The sequence below is a fragment of the Daucus carota genome, chromosome 1 (assembly GCF_001625215.2).
Source record: "Daucus carota subsp. sativus chromosome 1, DH1 v3.0, whole genome shotgun sequence".
NCBI lineage: Eukaryota > Viridiplantae > Streptophyta > Magnoliopsida > Apiales > Apiaceae > Daucus > Daucus carota.
In genome coordinates this window covers 43,762,755-43,784,439 of record NC_030381.2, presented here as the reverse complement: position 1 = coordinate 43,784,439, position 21,685 = coordinate 43,762,755, and the positions used below count along the sequence as shown (strand labels likewise).

The window sequence follows — 21,685 nt, the reverse complement described above, 5'->3', positions numbered from 1 at the left end:
AAGCATGTAACCTGGGTGTTCTATTATAAGATTCAAAGTATAGTCAATATTTTCAAAGTTTTGTTTAAAAATATTAGTAAGATACACATTTGACAACAGGTAACATATATGCAAGTCCGATCCTGAATTTTTGGGGGCCCTAGGCCAAAAAATAAATTGGGTCCTCTTTAAAAAATTTGAAAATATTCAAATCATCAAATTTTTACTAAAATATATTACGAAAAAAGTTCCAAACAATTTATAAGTAATGATATAATACACAATCCAACAATTCATAAAAATGAGTTCTACGAGTTTTCCGAGATGCAAAATCATTGATGATAACATCAGAAAAGTTTCTTTTCGATTGATAAAATAGCAAGACTATTCAACGTTCTTGTGACATACTGACATTGAAGACCTCAAGTAGGTTTCTATCAAATTTAACTTCAAAAAACTGATGTCACGGTCACCGAAACTGTTAAAAAGAATAAATGAATATTGCAAGAGATTTTATGGTTACAACGTCTTGTTTTTCTTATGAAGTATTCATATTTAATGGAAACGGAAGGGATGGAGACGAGGGGGAAGGAAAGACGAGCAACGAGCTCAAATAAAATTGAGCTGGATATTTGGGTGTGTAATGTGTTATGGATCTGTCGTATTATTTCTTGTGTATCATTTTTATTTTTTCTTATCAACAAGTATATTTTATATCTTACAAATAATAATATAATTATATAACTTAAAAATAATAATTATTTTGACAAAAATAATTTTAATATTTTCTACCTTAAAAATAATAATATAAATGAAAATAATAATTTTTTTGATAAAAAAAGTATTATAATTAAATAACTTAAAATTTTTGGGACCCCTCCTAATCTTGGGCCCTAGGCCACTGCCACTCTGGCCTACCCTCAGGACTGGGTTTCATATATGATATATGCATCAAGCATGTATTTGCCATATGCCATTCAAAAAATTAAATATGTTAAAATATGGTATACTCATAAGTTGCTTCCACTATGAAATTTTAAAATTCATTCACGGATACTATGATCATCGTTGGATTGACATATAATCTTGAACCTCCATTTACATCTATAATAATGTAGTATATGTTTTTGTATCATGTTAAAGGCTACGTGAATTATCGTCCGCACTCGGTGTAGTTTAGTTGAAAAGCCTAAACATTCCTTCATTTTAGAGGCTGATTATTATTCTTGGGCAAGCAAATCTGCCACATAACCTACACAAAACAAAACAAAAGTTGACAACAAAATAAGGAACAGAAACATCTGCAAATGCAGAAACAAGCACATCAAGAAGGCTAACACATAAATGTTTATCAAATATCTCCCCATAATTTCAATTTCATCGCTTCGTTTATGAAATCGGATGTGCCTATATCGGGTATTCAAGTGAATAGATGTGTCTGTATTTGTCAGGTGAGATCCAGGTAACAATAAAGTTATAATTGTATGTGATCGGAGAGATCATCACATTGGGTAGAATTATTAGAGGGTGATAAGATGACAACAATAGAAGCGACGATGGAACAAGGCGTATTGGATGATATACTAAGGAGATTATTGGAAGGCAGAGGTGCAGGAAAACAGGTTCAGCTTATGGAGGGTGAGATCCGCCAGCTATGCGTCAATGCTCGCAATATATTCCTATCTCAGCCTGCTCTTCTCCATATACATGCCCCTATCCGTATCTGCGGTCTCTCTCTCTCTCTCTCTCTCTCTCTCTCTCTCTCTCTCTCTCTCGCTCCCTCTCTCTCTCTCTCTCTCTCTCTCTCTCTCTCTCTCCCTCCCTCCCTCCCTCCCTCCCTCTCTCCCTCCCTCCCCCCTGTCTCTCTTAATTTTAAAGATTGTCGTTTGTCTTGGTAAACTTGAATCTGCCTAAATTCATGCTAATACAGTGCACAACTTAATCACAGGTGATATCCATGGACAATACCAAGACCTACTGAGGCTGTTCGAATACGGAGGCACTCCTCCTGAAACAAGCTATCTTTTTCTTGGGGATTATGTGGACAGAGGCAAGCAAAGCCTGGAAACCATATGCCTTCTTTTAGCTTACAAGATAAGATATCCAGATCGCGTACACCTCTTAAGGGGTAATCATGAAGATGCAAAAATCAACAGAATATATGGGTTTTATGATGAATGCAAAAGGCGATTCAACGTTAGACTCTGGAAGATATTCACAGACTGCTTCAATTGCTTGCCTATTGCTGCACTCATTGATGAAAAGATATTTTGCATGCATGGAGGACTTTCTCCTGAGCTAGAAAATGTGAATCAAATAGAGGCCATTGAGAGGCCTACTGAAATTCCTGAATCTGGTCTATTATGTGATCTGCTCTGGTCAGATCCTGATCCTAGCATTGAGGGGTGGGCAGATAGCGACCGAGGTGTTTCATGCACATTTGGATCTGACGTTGTCGTTGATTTTTTGGACAAGAATGGCCTCGATCTGATTTGTCGCGGTCATCAGGTATATTCACAGATTTTCAAAAATGGCCTGGTTTTCTTCCTCATCCAAGATGATGAATTTATAATTTGTTTGATATAGGTGGTGGAAGATGGATACGAATTCTTTTGTAGACGAAGACTAGTCACAATATTTTCTGCTCCAAACTACGGGGGTGAGTTTGACAATGCAGGGGCTCTGCTAAGTGTGAACGAATCCTTGATGTGTTCTTTTGAAATACTGAAGCCATTAGAGCAGCCAAAAAATTCGAAGATGCCTCTTAAAAAGGTATCAATAGCCTATGCTCAGCTTCATATTCATAATCTGTGGATAATCTTATGCTTTCTATTATGTTCCTTATATGCAGCCCCCAAAACTCGGACCATAAGCCCAACAAAATTTGCTGCACTTGAAGATGATGAGAAGTTGATTGTTTCAAGAAATTGAAGACTGAACCAGTATAGGCAAATTGGCGTACCTTGTTGTAATTACTATTTTCTGTCATTAGAAGTTTCATAGTGTAAATTGGGGAAGAAAGAGACAGCTTTTGGTCATATATTCTGTACATGAGCTTTGGTTCCCTCCCTGTGTAATTTAGCTTCTTTCAGCCAGTGGTGCTATAAATTGGGTTTTATTGCAAACTCTTACATGAATGGATCTAGGTGGGATTGAGAGCTTGGAAATTAAAATGCATGTCGACCCTCTGTCTCAAAAGTAAAGAACTGCTCGGGACAAAGGTAGCATTGAGAAGTCGTCTTAAAATACATCCAACTAATATTTCGATTAACCTTCTTTTAGCCGACTAGTCCCCAAGAAGGTAGTCTCGCCGCCTATGCATCTAGCTATTTCTAGAACATTGTTATATACCAAAAGAGCCTGGTGTATCTTAGACGATTAGAGTGTATAGCAACACATATTTTTCTTTTAAACACAATCTTATATTATCTTGAAGTACAAAAGGCCAAAGTGCACCAGGATTTTTTTAGAAACTGATACTTGCTATATGGCTACAAGTATCCCGTTTTGTCTGCATACTCAAAATTTTACTTCTAATCTTCTATAAACTGGTTAGAGCCTCTTTCCCCAGCCTCCTATATCACATCATGTAAGCTGACGAAACTGCATTAAACAAACAAAACAGTAGATATGAATACCTTACTTAAACAGACAAACCTAATATCTTTGACACCAATTAATCACCAACAGCGTCAGCTTTAACAGAAGGGGCAGGAAGAAAATGAAATACAAGTAGGTGGTTATAAAGAATTTGCATGACTAACCTCAAGGGGTCTATCATCTCCGACTACCTATTCTATTTGTTTGACCATCAGGGGATTTTGGCTTCAGGTTTCGGTCAATTTTCCTTGCGTTCCGCTGAATTGCAGCTTGTATCTGGTGTTGCCGCCGTCTCTTCCTTCTACTGCATAACCCCACAAAAGCATAAATTAGCAGCAGATTTTTATAGATATACTCAAGAAAAGCAAGCCATGATAAAATATATGCAGTCTTCTTCTTTTGGGGTAAAGTTAATACCCGTGTGTCTAAATCATAGTTTTGTATGAATACATTCAAGTTGGGCATGAGTAAAGAATGAAGGAAGAGACACGACAATATATTCTGGAGCAGTTGGCTGTGCAGATATTATGATGTAACAAATTTTAGCGCCTTCAAGATAATTTCCTAATGTGCAAGAATCAAAGATCTAAAATCTATATTCTCGTAATACCCTTTTGCAGTCAGTATCAGGCATATCTGTGATATGTAGCAAGAAAAACCAGAAAACATTATGAGCACAGGCTGCAAATAGTCAATAAACAAGATTTAAGGAAACAACTATAGACATGAACAGCAGGCACATGACTACCAAATTTCATCAGTTCAACTGTACCAAGAAATTATGACATTAACCTTTTGAACAAAACCCCTGCAGTAAGAACCATTCCTGCCACTGCCCATGAAACTTTTTCGTTAGATAGCACTTCCCTCACCCACTGCTGCAAACCTTTTGCTACCCCAGAATTTTTGGTTTGATGCACATCTTTATATCTTGAGGGCTTCCATGCATCAGCGATGGCATCTAGACTTGATTTCCCACCATAACAAGATCTCTCTTGTTTATCATACAGCGGCTTCACTGAAAAACCAGATGCACGACAAAGCTCAGAGCCATTAGAAATCCACTCAGAAGCCCTCCCACAAACGAAGTCGTTCACTCCACAAGGTGCTAAAACCTGTCATGTGATGGTTGTTGAGATGATTGAAGTTCTAAAATTGGTAAAAGCGAGTTCAGTTACTTTAGAACCTACACGCACACACACGCACACACCATGATTGTAGAAATCGAGAATCGGAGCTGATCGGTTGACCTACCGATTCAGGATTTATCGGATTTTTTTTTGAAAATTGGGGATTTTTAGTCAAATTGAAGTGTTTGGTAAGATATATTTTAAGGATTAATCGAGGATTTTTCAATAGGTCGGGTATTTTTCAATAAATCGGGGATTTCTACAACACTGACACACACACACACACATAACCCATCTGCATCCGAGAATACTTTGTTTCATTTTCTCGGTCGCTCATGATTATTCAATGAGCACAACAGATGCATTATACGCCTCCTGGAGCAAGTAGACAATTTGCACAATTTTCAGATAGACACTTCACACTATGCTTGTCAATTGAAAAGGTGATTCTGGGTCCCTGAGATTAACCAACCTGTGTGCTCACATCCATTGAAAAATATGCATTAGAGCATGCCTCGTACACTCTATCACAGAACGTAGAACATACAAGAGGAGGGCCAGATCGTACACCAACTTCTGGGTCACAGACAGAACACTCCAGTAATTCCCACAACTGAAGGCAATCTTCACTTGCTTCCCCTGTAGAAGCTAGTTTCCTTATGGTCAGGAATGCTGGATGTGTTTGTGTCACATCACAACAAGTCCTTTTACGGAACATCCTGCAAAGGGTCAAATCTTTGGGGCCCTTGTTAACTCTCCTGGGAGGTTTGCCTTTGATTGTGTATGGAGGAAACCGGCCACCCATAGAACTACAAACTCCATTCGGGCTATCTGTAACATGTTGTGAAAAAAATGGCACAACGTGAGAATATATGTGGTTCAAAGATTGTATATTTGTATTAACACTAGTGCTCTCTTAGTTGGATGGAATAAATTGATATTGGTAATTGTTGTAGGTACAGTTTCATATTTCCATCTATTCCTCTATTCCCTTCATACTATTTTAAATTATAAATTGAATGTCCCATTTCTACACAAACTCATCGTAGATAAATTGCTCTCAACTTTTCTCGCCAAAAATTCGTTTAGAAGTCTTCTTATATTCCTCTTAAAATAACACTACAGTTAATTAGGTGTCATAAGTTTTAGAAGTTTGGGCCGGAAATCTGGAATGGACAATTGGCCGTATAATTGGTAAAGTAAGTTTTGTAGGGTTTTACTTAATTAGAGCTTGAGACAGAAGAAAGTACTGCACTAAATTCGAAGTGCAGTGGAGGCTTACAGGACATCAGCCAGCTAATATATTAACACCGGTCTTTTTTGGAACTTACTATCTCACTATCTTTCTAGGACGTCTCTAAGACCAGCAACTAAATTATTGACAGAAAATTAGTACTCAGTGCAGTAAAAGATATTCCATATGTTCATCCCTAAACCCTAGTATATTTCATCCTGATCATAGTCGTAGACACTAGAACTCTGTTTAATGAACTAAAAGTCCAAAACTTTTGACAGAGCTGCAAAAATCAAGCACTGAAGTTCCTTTCATGGCTACAAAATCTTTGAAATAAAGGAAGTTCCTTCCCCAGTAATACTTACTGTATATGCTTTAAGATACCTATTAACACCAGATCTCCAGCTTCGTCGGATCTACCCCACTCACAAAGCACTGGGAATCAAATAATTGAAGCTTAAGGACACCTATGTTCTAATTAGTGAATAGTATGTAAGTTCACAAAGTTTGACAGCTAGTCTAAGACATAAGTTCAGGTTACAACAATCTTAAGGTGGCTTTGCCTGGGAGGAGTGTTGTCACATTGTGAAGAGGGATATTTTTGGGTGATTATACCATGATAAGTGAGGAGGGATATTTTTTCGGAAACTGAACAGTGTTTACAAGAAGGTGATGATCACTTCCTAACCATTAAGGGAAGCCATTGTACCCTACGAACTAGTTTTTGGGTTAAATTAGCCCCATTAACATAAAACCTTCGACCCCTTACAAAATCACAGACCAAATTTGTGCACAAGCTCCACTTCTCCAATACAAGGTTCCAATTTGACAAAGAAAAGAAAAAGATCTTATTTTGCATTAAACTTCTTATAAGATTCTAATAATCCAAGATTGCAAACTTCAAATCATAACAACCAAAAACCAAAATTTAAAATCCACCTCCAAAAAAAAGATTCATATTCAAATTTGTACAAAGAACTGATCTTTCTGTCAAGTCAACAATTCAATTAGTACTCCTAGATAATAACCAAGATTGTTTCTTTCAAACTATATCATCAGAGAAGGATACAAGGTTAATATTTATATCAGGGTTGATTCAAACAACAAAAGATTTAAAAAATAAAAACAAAACCCAGATCAAGAAACATACCAGATGCATAGGAGAGTAAAAGATCAAATGAAGCAAGGAGCAGTAGCCAAAGTATGGTGTTAATGGAACTCATCTTTCTAGCTGACTTGGGTCATCCAGTCTTTAGAGTAGTCTTTTCTGCTCAATCTCAACTCGTCACTCCTGATATCTACCAGTTTTGTATTAATCTCTGATTGTAGTCCTGAAATCCCATTAATTGTTGTATTGTTTCAATATAAAATTGATAGATAGAATGATAATTGAATTAATTAAGCATGAATTATGATATATTTAATAATTATAATAAATATATAATTATAAATTTTGTAATTCCAATTAATAGATTATCACCTTCCAAATTATACGTGTCTTAGTCAAATTAACTAGCAAAAAAAATTCTGTCAAAAAAAAAAAAGCTAGCAAAAAAGATTAAAAATTATCGATTTATAACTTAAGAAAATAAAAAGCCAGTTTTTAAAAATATTTTATATAATTTTTAATGATATATATTTTTTTTAATCTATTGATATAAAGTTTGATCAAATTATAGTCAATTTGTTATTAAAAAATTAACTATAACTATTATATTATTATGCGATTGATGTGTTACTTTCATTAAAATGAAATTAGAATTGTTAAAATATTATCCTATCACCAAAAACCAAAAATCACTTTAGTACCTATACTTTAAGAAACTCAACCCGCATCCCTTATCTTTACTTCTTAAAACCGAGATGCACCCCCTGCCGTTAACTTCCGTTAACTCAGTGCACTCCGTTAAGTCATTATATATATATAATTGCAATTCGGACCCCCTAACTTACGTTCAAAAACGATATTGTACCCATATTCTTGAAAACTCGAATCGCACCACATATTTTTACATCTCAGGAACGATAAACACCCCTTCTGTTGAATTCCGTTACTTTTCCGTTAAAATACTCATTCGTCTCAATTTACATGTCCCTTTTGCTTTTTGAGGAGTTAAATTAACTAATTTTTGACCAACTATTTGAAAATATGTATTTATTATAATAGACTAGATTTAATTTTTGATGATATTTTTTTTAAAAAATTTTGATCAATTTTTCCAAACAAAATAATTAAAATTTATATATTTTAATCAATAGATAAATTTTATGTATTATTTATAATAAATATCATATAATATTTATTTTTTATATTTAAAATAGTGTATATTTTAAATACCCAATACATATGTCACTAAAAATTTAAAATCATTCAATATGTAAAATAATTTTGACTTGGGCATAACTTAATTAAACAAAAATTTTTTAAAAAATATCATCAAAAAGTAAATCTAGTCTATTTGTTTTCGCAAATAATAGAGGGTTCGAATTTCACAAATAATAGAGGTAACTGCAATTCCGACTCCCTATTATTTACCTCTATTAAAATAGGCTAGATTTACTTTTTGATGATATTTTTTAAAACAAAATTTAGTATATTTTAATATGTAACTTTCTATTTCCTAAAATAATAAATAAATATTTTTTTAATAGTTGGTCAAAAATTAGTCAATCTGACTTTAAAAAAGCAAAAAGGACATGTAAATTGAGATGGAGGAGTATTTTAACGGAAGGTAACGGAATTCAACGGAGGCTGTGCGTATCGTTCTTGAAATGTAAAGATAGGTGGTCCGATTTGGGTTTCCAAAAGTACAGGTACAATATTGTTTTTGAACGTAAGTTAGGGGGTCCGAATTGCAATTATATATATAGTGACTTAACGGAGGGCACTGAGTTAACGGAAGTTAACGGCAGAGAGTGCATCTCGGTTTTGAGAAGTAAAGATAAGGAGTGCGAGTTGAGTTTCTTAAAGTATAGGTACTCTATCGTTTTTGAACAATATTTAAAGGGTGCGATATGTAATTACCTTTTAATGTTATGGTGAATCGAACTATGATTTAAGAATTCAAATTTCACTCCTCCTATGAAATTATTGATCACATATTTCCAAAATAATAAAAAGTCAAATGAAGTACGCTGCATCTTTAATTTCAAACTTAGCCACAAGTGAATTCTTACACAAATCTTGGAGTGTAATTCGGGCCGAGCGAGCCAAATTTCGAACCAGACGTAATTCGAGCCGAAGTTAATCGAGCCGAGCCACTTTCAAAAAATCATGGATGTTCACAAATTAATCGCATTAAATGAGCATAATATGTAGAATGAGATTGATCTAGAAAATATAAATAAGAGATATGTGGGGAGAATTGACTTTGGAAATATGATTTTGCATTGAAAGTTGAAGTGGACAATTAATTTGAAACAAAATATTTTTTTGAAAATGTACATGTAAATTGAAAGGGAGTAACGTTTTTTGGCATTACACAAATCTTCCCACCGATGCCACCGTATACCTCATTTCTCCTTAGAATTAGAACTCCACCAAAAATCATTAAGAATTCCTTGAATGTCCTCCATAGAGTCTTCGGCAAGAAAAAAATAGGACATACAATACGAAGGAACTGCTTGTGCTCCACTTCTGATTAACACAGCTTTTCCCGCTTTGGACAACAATTTTGTGTGCAATCCCTCAATTCTTTCCCACACCCTACTTTTCAAGAAATTAAATACATTCTTCTTAGATTTGCCAATGAGAGAAGAAAGGCCAAGATACTTACTATCCTGTAAATTGTTTTCAGAAATGTCCATTCTTGAGTAATTCAGCACGTTGGCACTAAACATGATGCCAGATTTTTGAAGGTTGATGGCCACCTTAAAGAATCTCATACCTTAACAGTCAAGATTTGATAGCAGCAGCTTCCTGATTGTTAGCTTCAAAGAATAAGAAACTATCATCAGCAAACAGCAGATGACTTATCCTTGGGGTCGAATACCCGTAATTTCATCTCTAACAGCTGCTAACCTTAGAGCTCTAGAAAGACCTTCAACACAGACTTATTCTGTAACAACTATAATGGGAAAAAGTAACATAACAGAAACAAGGAAAGGAGTTGGCAGTAGAAACAGGAAAATACTAGTGTATTTCACTAACCGATATCTATGCATTGCTGTCACCATCCTACCAAACACATATCTCACCATCACTACACCTCCATTACGCACAAACAATCTCAAGCCACACAAAGATAGGGAAACAACAAGGAGGAGCTGAGTAAACTGAAGCCCCGGCTTTATACCCTCATAAACTATTTAAACTACATTCCTTTCCAGCTCATGGCCTGGGCCTAAGAGCGGAGCTAGGAATTATTTTTTACCTAGGCTAACTTTGAAAAAAATTCTTTGTCAAATGACAAATCTTACTTAATTTTGTTGTTAATTATTTTCAGATCTCTAATCCCCTCCCTTCCTTGCTTAAAAACCTAGCTAGAGTTTTATTTTGAAGTTTCTTTATTTATTTTCTTCCTTAACTCTCAGGGGTCGTTTGGTTGGAGAGAGGGTATGGGGTTGGAATGAGGAATCGGGTTAAGCTGGTATGGGGTTGAGGTATTATTTATGATATCAGGTGTTTGGTTGAGTGGTGGAATGAATATGGTTGAATTATAATATTTATGAGTTGTTAATTGTAATTAATTTAAAATATCATTAAATTAATATTTATATACATTTTTAAGTCATTAGTTTCATTTTGTGTTAAAAATTTACAAGAAATAATATAAATAATAATGAAAATAAAAGAGAACAATTTTGATTTCTGAAACCCACGTTTCATACCCACCTCCCCTCTTGGGTATGAAATTCTCATACCTTGTGGGTTTGAGGAATGGGTTTGATGAAATAAAATTCTAACCAAACACCAGGTATGGGTTTGTAATGAACAAAACCCATACCTGATACCAGGAAAGCCTAAACCAAACGACCCCTCAATGTTTTAGATAAAAAAAGTGGGTTGGGCCTAATTTATCATGGGCTAACTTCAAAAAACTGGACTACATAATAGAAAATTTTATAGTATTATTTTTTTGTCCTGGGCTAGAGCCCAGCACAGCCTTTGCTGTGGCTCCGCTGGGCCCTGGAACATGAAATGTGTTTTAAAAAAATGGGAAAATCAATTTTTTTATCACTAAACTATTATATCTTTTAGAAACTTGCCACCCAACAAAATTTTATCTTAGAGTTAGGCTTCAATTAATTTTCTTATTAGAATCCAATCTTCCTGTTAAAAATACTTAACGTCTGTTAAGTACTATTCCACCTGGGTGATGACCTGTAATCATATATTATCAAATAAATAAATATACAAACTATTGAGCAGGGAATATAGAGGGATGACCCACTAAACACAAAAGTAGGGTAATGAAAAGCTTGGCTGTTCGATGGATACAATCTGCAGAGTTGAGATACATCATGGGGGCGAGTTCAAAACGAGAGAAGGCGTCTACTATTACAAGGTACCTTTTAAACTTCATACTCATCAGACAATTTATTTCAACATGTTTAAACATGTATTTATGATGATAATGCAGACTACGGAGGGACATACTACACATGCAGCAACAAAGCCTGGGCAAAAAAAGAAGGCAACTACAAGTACAGAACCTCCAACACAGCCAAAGAAAAGAGGAAGGCCTCTAAAAGCAGCTCCCCCAGTTCATTAGGTGAAAAAAACATCTGGTGTTGGTGTGTTTGTGGGAGATGATGGGCACACCTACTTGTCTTCATCAACAACCACAATGAAAGTCACAAGTTCACAGCCTACTATACCAACTCATGGTTTAGGAGATGTAATCAACCACACTAGTTATAGTCAACCTATTAGATCTCCACTGATGAAGAAAGGCAGGAAGGTTGTGCCAAGAAATGAGCAGGAGAACAATTAAATCTCTATAGCTTTTGTTTATGTTAGTAGGAAGTATCTGATATGGTCATGAACTTGTTTTTTGAATTTAGTATGAACTACTAAAATGAAACTTGTATTTGGAATGGTCAGATGAATAGAATGGTCATCAACCATGCTTTATTTTACCAGATTGAATGGAAATATACTTATGTGTTAACCATATTGCTCGCTCGATGAAATGATTATTGCAACTTATTACTGATATTTGATTTGATACTTGTTTCACTTGTTTCGATAATTTAGAAACATATATATTTCGATCACTTGATTGGATAAAGTTTTTTCAGAATTTAGTTGAAGGTTTTTTGTTTTTCAAGCCACGGCCAAAACACGGTTTGATCTCGTCGAACATGTTGCAGAAATCCTCTTCTTTAACTGACTGGTGGTGCTGATGATCAGATGGTCTTGACATGTGAAGTGTAGGTTGCTGCAACGTGATAAAATTTGAGTTACGAGGAAGGAAGAAGGGTATGCTGATAATTGTCACTTGCTGGAGGTGTTTTTAAGAAATTTGGTTTTATTTTATAGCTGTTTTCAATACTCCTGTTGTTTGTTGGATGTTCCTTTGTTCAGGTTTATTGAATCTGTTAGCTCTCTATTCCTGAATGCTAGTATCTGCAAGTACTGAGAGATTTAGATTATTAAGAAGACAGTCTGAATATTTAAAATATACATCTAAAACCTTAATTAGAAAAACAATATGCTGATATAGTAACGATCAGAGGGAATGCAGAACACTACAAAGTCCTCAGAAAACTGCCAATGCATAGAAAAAGCAGTAAGCATTGCATAGAGTTTGCATAGTATCTGCACTAAAATATTTAAATAATAAATTATTATATAGTGAAGTGATGAAGTGAATGGGGTCATGTGTGCAATTTGGTTGACGTGGAGGAGTTACAAAGTAGAAGAATCACTAGAAAAGAAAGAAATAAGCAAATCCACGCTGGCAACCATTTTCACTGTTTCTATATAAAACCTAACGGACTGATTATAATCATAAACGTTGGAAACGTTAATGATTGTATTAAATATAAATTGAAACGTTAATGGTTGTATTAAATATAAATTGTGTTGGGTGGTAAGTTTCTAAAAGATATAATAATTTAGTGATAAAAAAATTGATTTTCCCTAAAAAAAATTATAAATTTTGGCCCCATATGTTTCAAGATTCCGGTTTCACCACTGTCCACGGACAACGTTATTGCAATAAAAATTACAAAGCTCAAACTTTACTATTCTATATATTCTTAATTCATATATTAGGTGTGTGTATAGTCAGGTGAATTTGGCACTGCACAAAGAAAAGAAATAGAGGGATAGGAAAGTATGACAAGATATCCCGAAGCAAACATAATACAAACACCACATAAATGTAGTAGATAAGTAGTCGTTAGAACATTTTGCAAACCACTTATATTACAGGTACGGATAGAAGCCTCCATGAACTTGTTCGCTACTGACACGGAAAACAAGTGCAAAACATCTCACAGGTTCAGACAGTTCGTTACATACGAAAAGCACACACTCACATACACTACACCATAAGTGGCCTATTGTAACAACCAAAAAAGTGTGAATAAAGGCCAGAAAGTGTTGCTGAAAGTGCAAAAAAGGGCTATGGTAACACTTTTTCACAAAACAGGATCGTAACTAAAATCGGTGCTACCATAGGGGTCTAGGGTAACATATTTTCATTTTTTGGTTACACCTCAAAAAGTGTAACCATACACCTCTATGCCTACACTTTGATTTGCTTTGGTAACACTAAATGAGCTGTAACTATAGGCCTATGGTAACACCATTTGTGCTACTGTAACACTGAACTTTAAAAAACTAAGTTATCAATGGCAACATCTTGTTAGTTATGGTTACATTTTTATATAAACCTTTCTACCTTTACCTACATTTTTTATATCTTTACCAACATTTTTTGATATTTAGCAACAGAGAATTATGAACCATTTACAACAATAGCTAGCTACACTTTACAAGCTACACTTTACAAGACTCTTAGCCAACACTTTATCGGGAAAAAAAAGGCAATATTACATCTGAAAATAGCACTTCTCCATTTCAAATTTACCAATCAATATCCAACAACAAACACAATTCCAATAATTACCAAAAACAGAGCTCCAAGCCTGGCTATACCAACCAGCAACAATTAAAATACATCATAATCATGAGGTACAATTAAAAACCAAAACAGAGTTAAATTGCGACAAGTATTACTACTAATCAGACTCAAATGACTCTGCTTCTGCTTCTGTATACTTGTCGGACTCATCGAGATTGATCTTCAAATCTGGATTCTGGTATGCCAAATCCGAAGAATATATAACATTCTCAAGTTCACTCCATGAATTAGTTGCAGCTTCATATTGTCCTTTACTAATCTGCTGCTTGACTTTCTACGTAAACCTGTTATTGAAATCTTTCATCACAAATGTATAATGTTGGATAGAAAATATACGAATCAAATCTTCTTTACTCTTCTTCAAGAACAAATATTAGAAAAATGTAAACACTACATAAGTATAGATATTATGATGTATCAGATATGGAAGAGTAACTAATTTCTGTAATAATTACGTAATATAAGTTCTGGCTCTAGTAACATCCTTATGTTCTTACTTTTTTTTTCAGATATCTAATATCTGTAATTACAGGATCATATTACAAGAATATCTACTAATTAGGTGATTGGTCAGGAAGATCACAAAGGCTACATGCTTACCAATATTACACGGTCTCGATATTCATTCATTTGGATGTGTGGCTGGGTGTAGTGGTGAATCTACAATATAAAACAAAGGTTTAAAAAAAAAAGTAATAGTCTACTACTACAGCATCAAGAAGATAAAAGTGGCAATGCCACCTATTATTATATAGTTAATGGTTTTAAATTATATATCTTTGATCAATTGACGTGACAAGAAATTTTTTCTTCTTCTTTTATTACTTCTATGATCTATCCAATTCAAAGTATATATAAGATCCGGATGAAAATTAGACAAATTAATTGTTCTTACGAGTTGCAGGCTTAGGTTTAAAAGCCTCTTTAATTTTGTTTTGAAGAAGCATAATTACATCAGGTCTAGATACTAAACACAATCAAGAAATGTTTCATATATACAAAAGTAAATAAGTGGTCATAATCCTATATCAGAGCAAAAAGTATGTTGCTATGTGCTGCGAAAGATCCATACATAAAACCGATACAGCATTCCACCCTCTCAACCTCCCTCTCGGTTAGGCAGACAAATAAATAATTTAGTTTGTTGGAAAACATTAAAATTAAGTGTAATAAAATAAATGAATAACATGTGTTAAATATAAAGGCCACAGCTTATCTATAGCTTGACAACTGCTGGCAAACCAACAAATCACTCTGCCTGGTAAACTATACCAACCAATAAAGAGAACAAGAGAGTGATGCAAACTCACTGATTGACCTGATAACTGAAAAACAAGTCATAGAAATAACGTTGTCATTACACATTTTCAATTTCTTTAGTCAAAACTAATATTCTCTAGGTGTAACTACAGTAGCGACCAACAGAAATGGAATAATAATCTAATCTACAATCCCATTTCTAAAGAATCCAGCTCTGGTTTCTGACCTTTTTCAGTATTTTTGCAATATTAGTTTTATATTTTAAGGCTTCCGCAATACTGTACAGTTCAAGACAGAACGACAAAAAAGTAAAGAGAGAGTACCTCATTAGCTTCATCTAGAGCACTTGTGGAAGGAAAAATACACCTCTAGAATTAGGTCTTTTTAGATTTCCAGTGGAATTGGTTGGAGCGCTTGGTTTTTAAGGAGTTGAATCTGAAGAAGGGGGTATGCTAGAATCCTCAGCAGTCTTCCCATAGAATCTGATGCTTCCCTGACCAGTACTCCAGAGACCAGCGATAGCTCTTAGCAATGAAGTCTTACCACTCCCAATTGGCCTGGTAACCTATAAATGGTTAACTTCTTGACATTGTCATATGAAAGTTGAATCTCTTGCAAGGAGTCCTCAAAAATATTATCTGTCTACCAATGCACAGAACAAAAGAAAAGACTAGGAGAATCACAAATTTTCTCATATATGCATTATATCACAGAAACAAAGAACTATGTGAATGGAGCCTCGGCCAATAATCCTGCTTAAGGAACTTGAGTATATACCTTAATAACTAATTTAAAATGTCCAACATCTGAGTCCAGAGTAGTAGATGTCTATGGTTTAATAACTTCTTCACCTTGGCTGTCTTTACCTCTGTTTGACACTTATTTTTAGTATATTTTTGAATAATAATACAATTATATATCTGTATAACAAGCCACATATGATCGTATGATTAAAGAAACTATATATGCCTTGTAATAGGCAAAGGTTAAAGAAAACTAATTAAAAGACAAATCAATCAGCCAAACCTGCAACTAATGTGTTGTCCGATTGGAAGGCCAAGCACTGAAGTAGGTGTGGGAAGTGCAAACTTGAATTCAGCGACATTGTGACTAAGCTGTTTGCGCTCAACCAGCTTGAAGTTTTTAAAGTTCTCCGCGTCTAAACACACTGTCAAGCAGATGCAGCGCCATTTCTATTTAATTTATGAATAATACTGAACTTCCAATAGATTGCAATAGCTATCTTATTTTGCAGTGCAGAGCAATCAAAAGTACCCAAAAAATCATAACAAATCAATATAAAAAACACCCATCAGTTCAATTAGCTGACTGAGTCCACCAAGTCAACAAGAATCAAGATCACAGTACACAAAGCTGGGAAAATCTTCAAGATTCAAACTTTAACAACCCCATCAAACAAACATATAAAAACAGCAAATATCAAGCAATCAAAATAACATAAGTACTCCTTACAAAAAAAAAATAACATAAGTACTCACAAATCAAAAATCACATAAAGATAAAATTCTAAAAAAATGGAGTGATAAATCAAAATTAGTACCTTAAACGAGGAACTGAAAGTCTGGGCAGCAGTTGTTTGTCAACAGGGCTAAAGAATAATAGTAGTAGGTGAGAAAATATACCTGTTCATACAAAAGGATGCAGTATCTAATCCAATATTATACAAAAAACCCTAGTTCAAGTCCCGAATGAAAACCCAATTGAAAACCCCAACTTAAGACTCAATTGAACACCAAATTGCTACCCGATTGAGAGTAAAAACCCAGTTGAAGAGCGTAGACCCGATTGTAAACCCGATTGTAGCCCGATTGCAGACCCGACTGAGTGAGTGACTGGTTAGTGAGTGTTGAGTGGGTGACTGGGTGGGTGGGTGGGTGGTTTAGGGTTCAGTGAGTGAGTGATCGCGATTGATTTTGAGAGAGGTGAGAGGTGAGCTGAGGAGAGTGTTCGAGAGAGAGGGAGCTTTTTTAGTTTTAGGACAACGCAACTGTAGTGTTTTTGTTTTAGTTTTAATTTTAGGGCAAGACTTTATTTTCCCCCTTTCTGTTTTTAATTATTTTGAAGTTATCCCGCGCATGTTTCATTTCAGCCGCCCAAAACAATTCAGCAATTAGTTACACTTATTTTAAAACCAACGGTAACACCAAATAAAATGTTAGCATAGATGTCTCATTACATCTACGATTACACTGTACTTTACCTATGGTTACACTAAAAAAAGGTGTAGGCATATGTAGATAAAATTCATTTTAAGGCACCTATGGTAACATTTTATCTTGTAACACCAAAATTATTTGTTACAATAGGCCACTTATGGTGTAGTGATAGTAATAACATTCCAATGCACTCCTCATTTCTTGAACAGGGAAGCAAAGTACATATGTAACAGCTAGTGACTATTTCCGCTAAGGAAATCTCATATGTCATAAGGAGGACGAGGGCTCTTGAATCCGATTCCGCTTGCTTTCTCATAGGTTTCCAACACGGACCTTCTACGGAATTGGAAGGACCCTCCTCCTAGATTAAAAGGAAAACCTCAGGTTAGTGATATAGATTGTTTTGGAGTACAATATTGGTCAAGGGAAATAAGAGTAAACATATCAAGAGGAAACAAGCTTGCACATACAGATGACCAAATAATAATTAACCATGCCTACACACAAGACTGTATAACTGATGGATCTACTGATCATGATTATCCAATTAAGCAATCATGCTTCTTCATATTTAATATGTATGACTTTATATCTGACATCGAGAACTGTGAAAATTTGGTTTTTTTCTTAATATCAATCAAGCCTCGATCTATCAATTCCAGGATCCGCCAATAATTTCATGCAACTGATCTTGACATCAAGATTAGTCTGATCATGTTATCAAGATACTTAGCTTCGTTTGGGATATGTCAATTATATAGCTACACCTTGAAAGCAACAATAATCCACTCCGGGACAAATGAGGTTTATTAATGTAAGATTGTCACATAATTAAATCTTATTTATAAGATTAGATGTTCCTTGAATGTGTCAAGCTACATATTAAGAATGATCAGCCCGCCCCGCATGATGCGATGTAAAATGACATATATTATTAATATAATCAACATAAACATATATACGAAAAGAAAAGTCCAAACATTTGAATCTACCAAGTCACTGAGAATGACATGATTCATTCAATTTTATACTTAATATGTTGTAGTTTATACTATAACACTTGTAGCCGTTGGATCAGCTTAAATACTTAACAGATGGACATAGTGGCCAAGGGACTGTGAGGTCCCCGATACAATAAGTAATAGAGTAAGTGCTGGATTCAATTCTCCCCTCATTATTTGTGAATCTTTCGGATTTTTTGTCAGTGTTCTGAAAATCTCTAGTTAAATTTAAAAAAAAATATTTGATTAATTTATCGTTTATATTCTGATTTGATTAAAAGTTCCGGCTATCAGTCTTTGGTCGGGCCAGACTATTAATAAAAAATCTGATAAATCATAATTTCTGAATCGTTGGCTCAACCGATTAGTTCCGATTCCCGAAATCTGCGATCATGTCTTACATGAATAAGAAAAATTAATAAGCTTGTGATTGATTATCGAGTTTTATTTACTTTCATAAAGTTATACTCTATTTTTTATTTTAAATTGATATGCCCTCAAAAAGAAAAAGGAAGTTTACTGGATCAGTATATTAGCCAAAGATGCACGTCGTTTTCTAATAGTGCCCAACATAATAATTGCATCCTCCTAACTTTATCTTATTGTTTATCTAACAGGATACATATCCATCTTACCCAGCGACAACACTCTATTTGACCACATTACCCTTGCTCCCATAATCAATCCCCTTTAAACACCCCTACGTATATACCGACCCAGGGGCAGGGGCGGATCTAGACCCAAAATCTTGGGGGCACCAAGCAAATTTTCGGAAAACACCTATATATTTTCAAATCTTGGGGGGCACTTCTATAATTTTGTAAAATTTAGAATGGTGAAAAACTGTAAAAAAAAAAATTTAGGGGGGGCACGTGTCCCCCCGTGCCTCTTCCTAGATCCGCCCCAGCCCAGGGGCAAACACAAGAATACTGAAAAAGCACCAATAATACTTACTCGAAAACGGAGAATTCGGAGTTGTAGATCCTGCCGGCGAAGCTGGCGGCGTCTCACTCTGATCTCCGACTACAGGCGGCTTCAGAATCGTTATGCTTCGCGTAACTCTCGCCGGAGTATCCCCGCCTGATCTCATATTCCCACCGTCCGATACTGCCACAGATCAACGTTCAATCAGATTTATACTACCATAGCTTTATTAACCTAGCTACATACACACTATATCAAGCTTTTATAACATCTCAGTACCACATCGAGCATCTATAAATATCTAATAATTTATAACAATTATCCGTCAGAAAACCAAACATTTATAAACATCTGATAAATTACAACAATTATGGAAACCGATAATCTTGTCGATGCTTTGTTCCATGTAACATGTGATTAATTTTCGGGATAGTCAGGTCGAACTCAAGACCTGAACGACAAAGAATAAATTTTTAACCACTGAGTTATCCAACCGTGTTCAGGTTGATTGATGATTATTTTCAGATATAGATATTGATAGGGTGGGTGCGTACCCTTGTTAACGTCGGCAGAGTTGACGGATAAAAAGCCTAAGCTGGACTGTTTACGAAGCTTTCCGAGGCCGGAATCCGGGCGAGGACCGGCGACAGTGTCGTCCCAGAGCTGATCAAGTAAGCTCATAGTGGAGTTGTTGTGTACCTTAGAGCCTCAACGCCGAATTATTGGGAGGTCATATCGCAGAGTCGAGTCATGTATTTATGGTCGAAATGCATGACTTTAGTCAACATACATTTTGGGAGTAGTTTTAATATTGGCCGTCGATTTAATCTGATGGATCTGTGATTTAGTGTATGGCTGAGGGTTCGCCACGTGGAAAACTAGCCATGTGGCAATTATAAAAAACGAGGGAGCTGTGGCCTGCATAGGCCCCTTCTAATAATTCACTTCGGTAAGAATTGTCTGGAATGTACACGAATATATGCAACAGCTATTTTTTGCATATAAGTGTGGAACAACAATTAGGAGGTACTTTGTTGGAGCGTTTTTTCATTTTTTGCGTATAAGTTGGAACAACAATTAGGAGGTGCTTTGGTCGAGCGCAAGGAGAAAAAATTTGACGAGGGAGCAAGTCGGAGAGATGTTTAAATGATACTCCTATTTTATATTAGTTTTTCTAGTGGGTGTTTATAGACACATGCTAAATATCAATTTTTATAAAAATCATTTAATTTGATTGGTGGAATTGATGTGAATGCAGAGAGCCATCATCATTTAATAATATTCATTCACCAATCAAAAGTTAGTATTCTCATGGGAGTTAATGACTCTTGTGTGCCACGGGCACACCATGAAAAATGTGTGCACTCATGGGCACTTGCTAAGAGTGAGAATTTTTGTATTCAGATCATTTTAATTGATGTGGTTGGTGTATTTGCTGAGGGCACATCATAGAAAAATCGACCCTAATTTAGATATGTTTTTTTACATTCTACACAGATATAGATAGAAGATTTCAAAATTTCAGAACCCAAAATCTCAAGAACTAAACCAGGTGTTGTTCGCATGTAACCGGTGTAATGTCCGAAATTGATCCAGAAAAGAGCCATTTGTTTTCTTTAAAATGCACTGCAAGAATGAAGAAACACACATTTTTGTCTTCCGAGAGACTCTTAACAATGGAACCGTGGTCTCTCGGTCCAAAATTTATTCAACCATATATAGTCCATATGCACACAACCCATAAGAAATATCTGATGAAAGCTATCATATATGGGCCGGAGCGCAACCTGCCGTGCCCTGGGACGCCCCAACATTTCTGGAGGCTAATATACTGATTTGAACTGAAACACTGAACAACAATGGGCCATATAATAAAAAGAGAAATGCTACATGCACGGAACACGCTACAGAAAACAGTTACAGAATGATATGGCAGCTTGAGTTGGACGGAGCATTTAATATGTTGTCCGCCACTGATCTAGTTACAGGTCCTTTATCACTGTTACTTTTTATTTTTTTTAACTTATGTTATCCTTTGTTTGTACTTTGTACTATCTTTTAACATTTTTATATTTTAAATAATTATTAATTTTAACATATATCAAACTAATATATATTATTTTAAATTTCTTATTTGAATAACTCATATTTACATAAACATACGTATTTGTATACTATAATTAATGAAGATGAGGTGTTTAATTCAAATATTTCACTTGTGATTTTTCCAAAAAACTAAAATAATTTCAGAAAAAAATACTTTATATGAATTACATTTTCATTG

At 35.0% G+C, this 21,685-nt stretch overlaps 3 protein-coding genes across 4 annotated transcripts; 1 reads left to right on the top strand and 2 right to left on the bottom strand.

Annotated features, from left to right (window-relative positions):
* Positions 1-863: 863 nt before the first annotated feature.
* On the top strand, positions 864-3,121 carry LOC108195785 (serine/threonine-protein phosphatase PP1). The gene is made up of 4 exons (XM_017362770.2): positions 864-1,707; positions 1,928-2,487; positions 2,566-2,751; positions 2,831-3,121. The coding sequence occupies exons 1-4, from the start codon at positions 1,515-1,517 to the stop codon at positions 2,849-2,851; spliced, it is 960 nt and encodes a 319-aa protein (XP_017218259.1). The 5' UTR covers positions 864-1,514; the 3' UTR covers positions 2,852-3,121.
* A 57-nt stretch (positions 3,122-3,178) lies between these two features.
* Positions 3,179-7,286, bottom strand: LOC108195901 (folate-binding protein 1). The gene is made up of 5 exons (XM_017362954.2): positions 7,094-7,286; positions 5,182-5,540; positions 4,372-4,694; positions 3,744-3,883; positions 3,179-3,582 (listed from the first exon to the last, which is right to left on the bottom strand). The coding sequence occupies exons 1-4, from the start codon at positions 7,164-7,166 to the stop codon at positions 3,757-3,759; spliced, it is 882 nt and encodes a 293-aa protein (XP_017218443.1). The 5' UTR covers positions 7,167-7,286; the 3' UTR covers positions 3,179-3,582; positions 3,744-3,756.
* Positions 7,287-13,253: 5,967 nt separating this feature from the next.
* Positions 13,254-20,148, bottom strand: LOC108205012 (dormancy-associated protein homolog 3). 2 transcript variants are annotated; one of them, XR_010287874.1, is made up of 4 exons: positions 19,956-20,148; positions 19,432-19,584; positions 17,648-17,837; positions 13,254-13,434 (listed from the first exon to the last, which is right to left on the bottom strand). XR_010287874.1 is itself a non-coding variant. In XM_017374755.2 (3 exons), the coding sequence occupies exons 1-3, from the start codon at positions 20,080-20,082 to the stop codon at positions 17,737-17,739; spliced, it is 381 nt and encodes a 126-aa protein (XP_017230244.1). In that variant the 5' UTR covers positions 20,083-20,148; the 3' UTR covers positions 17,551-17,736. The 2 variants fall into 2 exon arrangements, 1 of the variants encoding a protein (XP_017230244.1); XM_017374755.2 differs by lacking the exon at positions 13,254-13,434 and having other exon boundaries at positions 17,551-17,837.
* Between the last annotated feature and the right edge of the window lie 1,537 nt (positions 20,149-21,685).

Excerpts from the sequence above, each read along its gene's own strand:
- LOC108195785 (XM_017362770.2), top strand. The coding sequence starts at position 1,515 with ATGACAACAATAGAAGCGACGATGGAACAAGGCGTATTGGATGATATA. Across the intron at positions 1,708-1,927 it reads TGCCCCTATCCGTATCTGCG|GTGATATCCATGGACAATAC; the intron begins GTCTCTCTCTCT and ends ACTTAATCACAG. Across the intron at positions 2,488-2,565 it reads TGATTTGTCGCGGTCATCAG|GTGGTGGAAGATGGATACGA; the intron begins GTATATTCACAG and ends TGTTTGATATAG.
- LOC108205012 (XM_017374755.2), bottom strand. The coding sequence starts at position 20,082 with ATGAGCTTACTTGATCAGCTCTGGGACGACACTGTCGCCGGTCCTCGC. Across the intron at positions 19,585-19,955 it reads CTCTGCCGACGTTAACAAGG|TATCGGACGGTGGGAATATG; the intron begins GTACGCACCCAC and ends GATCTGTGGCAG. Across the intron at positions 17,838-19,431 it reads TCCGAATTCTCCGTTTTCGA|GAGGAGGGTCCTTCCAATTC; the intron begins GTAAGTATTATT and ends CTTTTAATCTAG.
- LOC108195901 (XM_017362954.2), bottom strand. The coding sequence starts at position 7,166 with ATGAGTTCCATTAACACCATACTTTGGCTACTGCTCCTTGCTTCATTT. Across the intron at positions 5,541-7,093 it reads TTTACTCTCCTATGCATCTG|ATAGCCCGAATGGAGTTTGT; the intron begins GTATGTTTCTTG and ends AACATGTTACAG. Across the intron at positions 4,695-5,181 it reads CAATGGATGTGAGCACACAG|GTTTTAGCACCTTGTGGAGT; the intron begins GTTGGTTAATCT and ends ATCACATGACAG.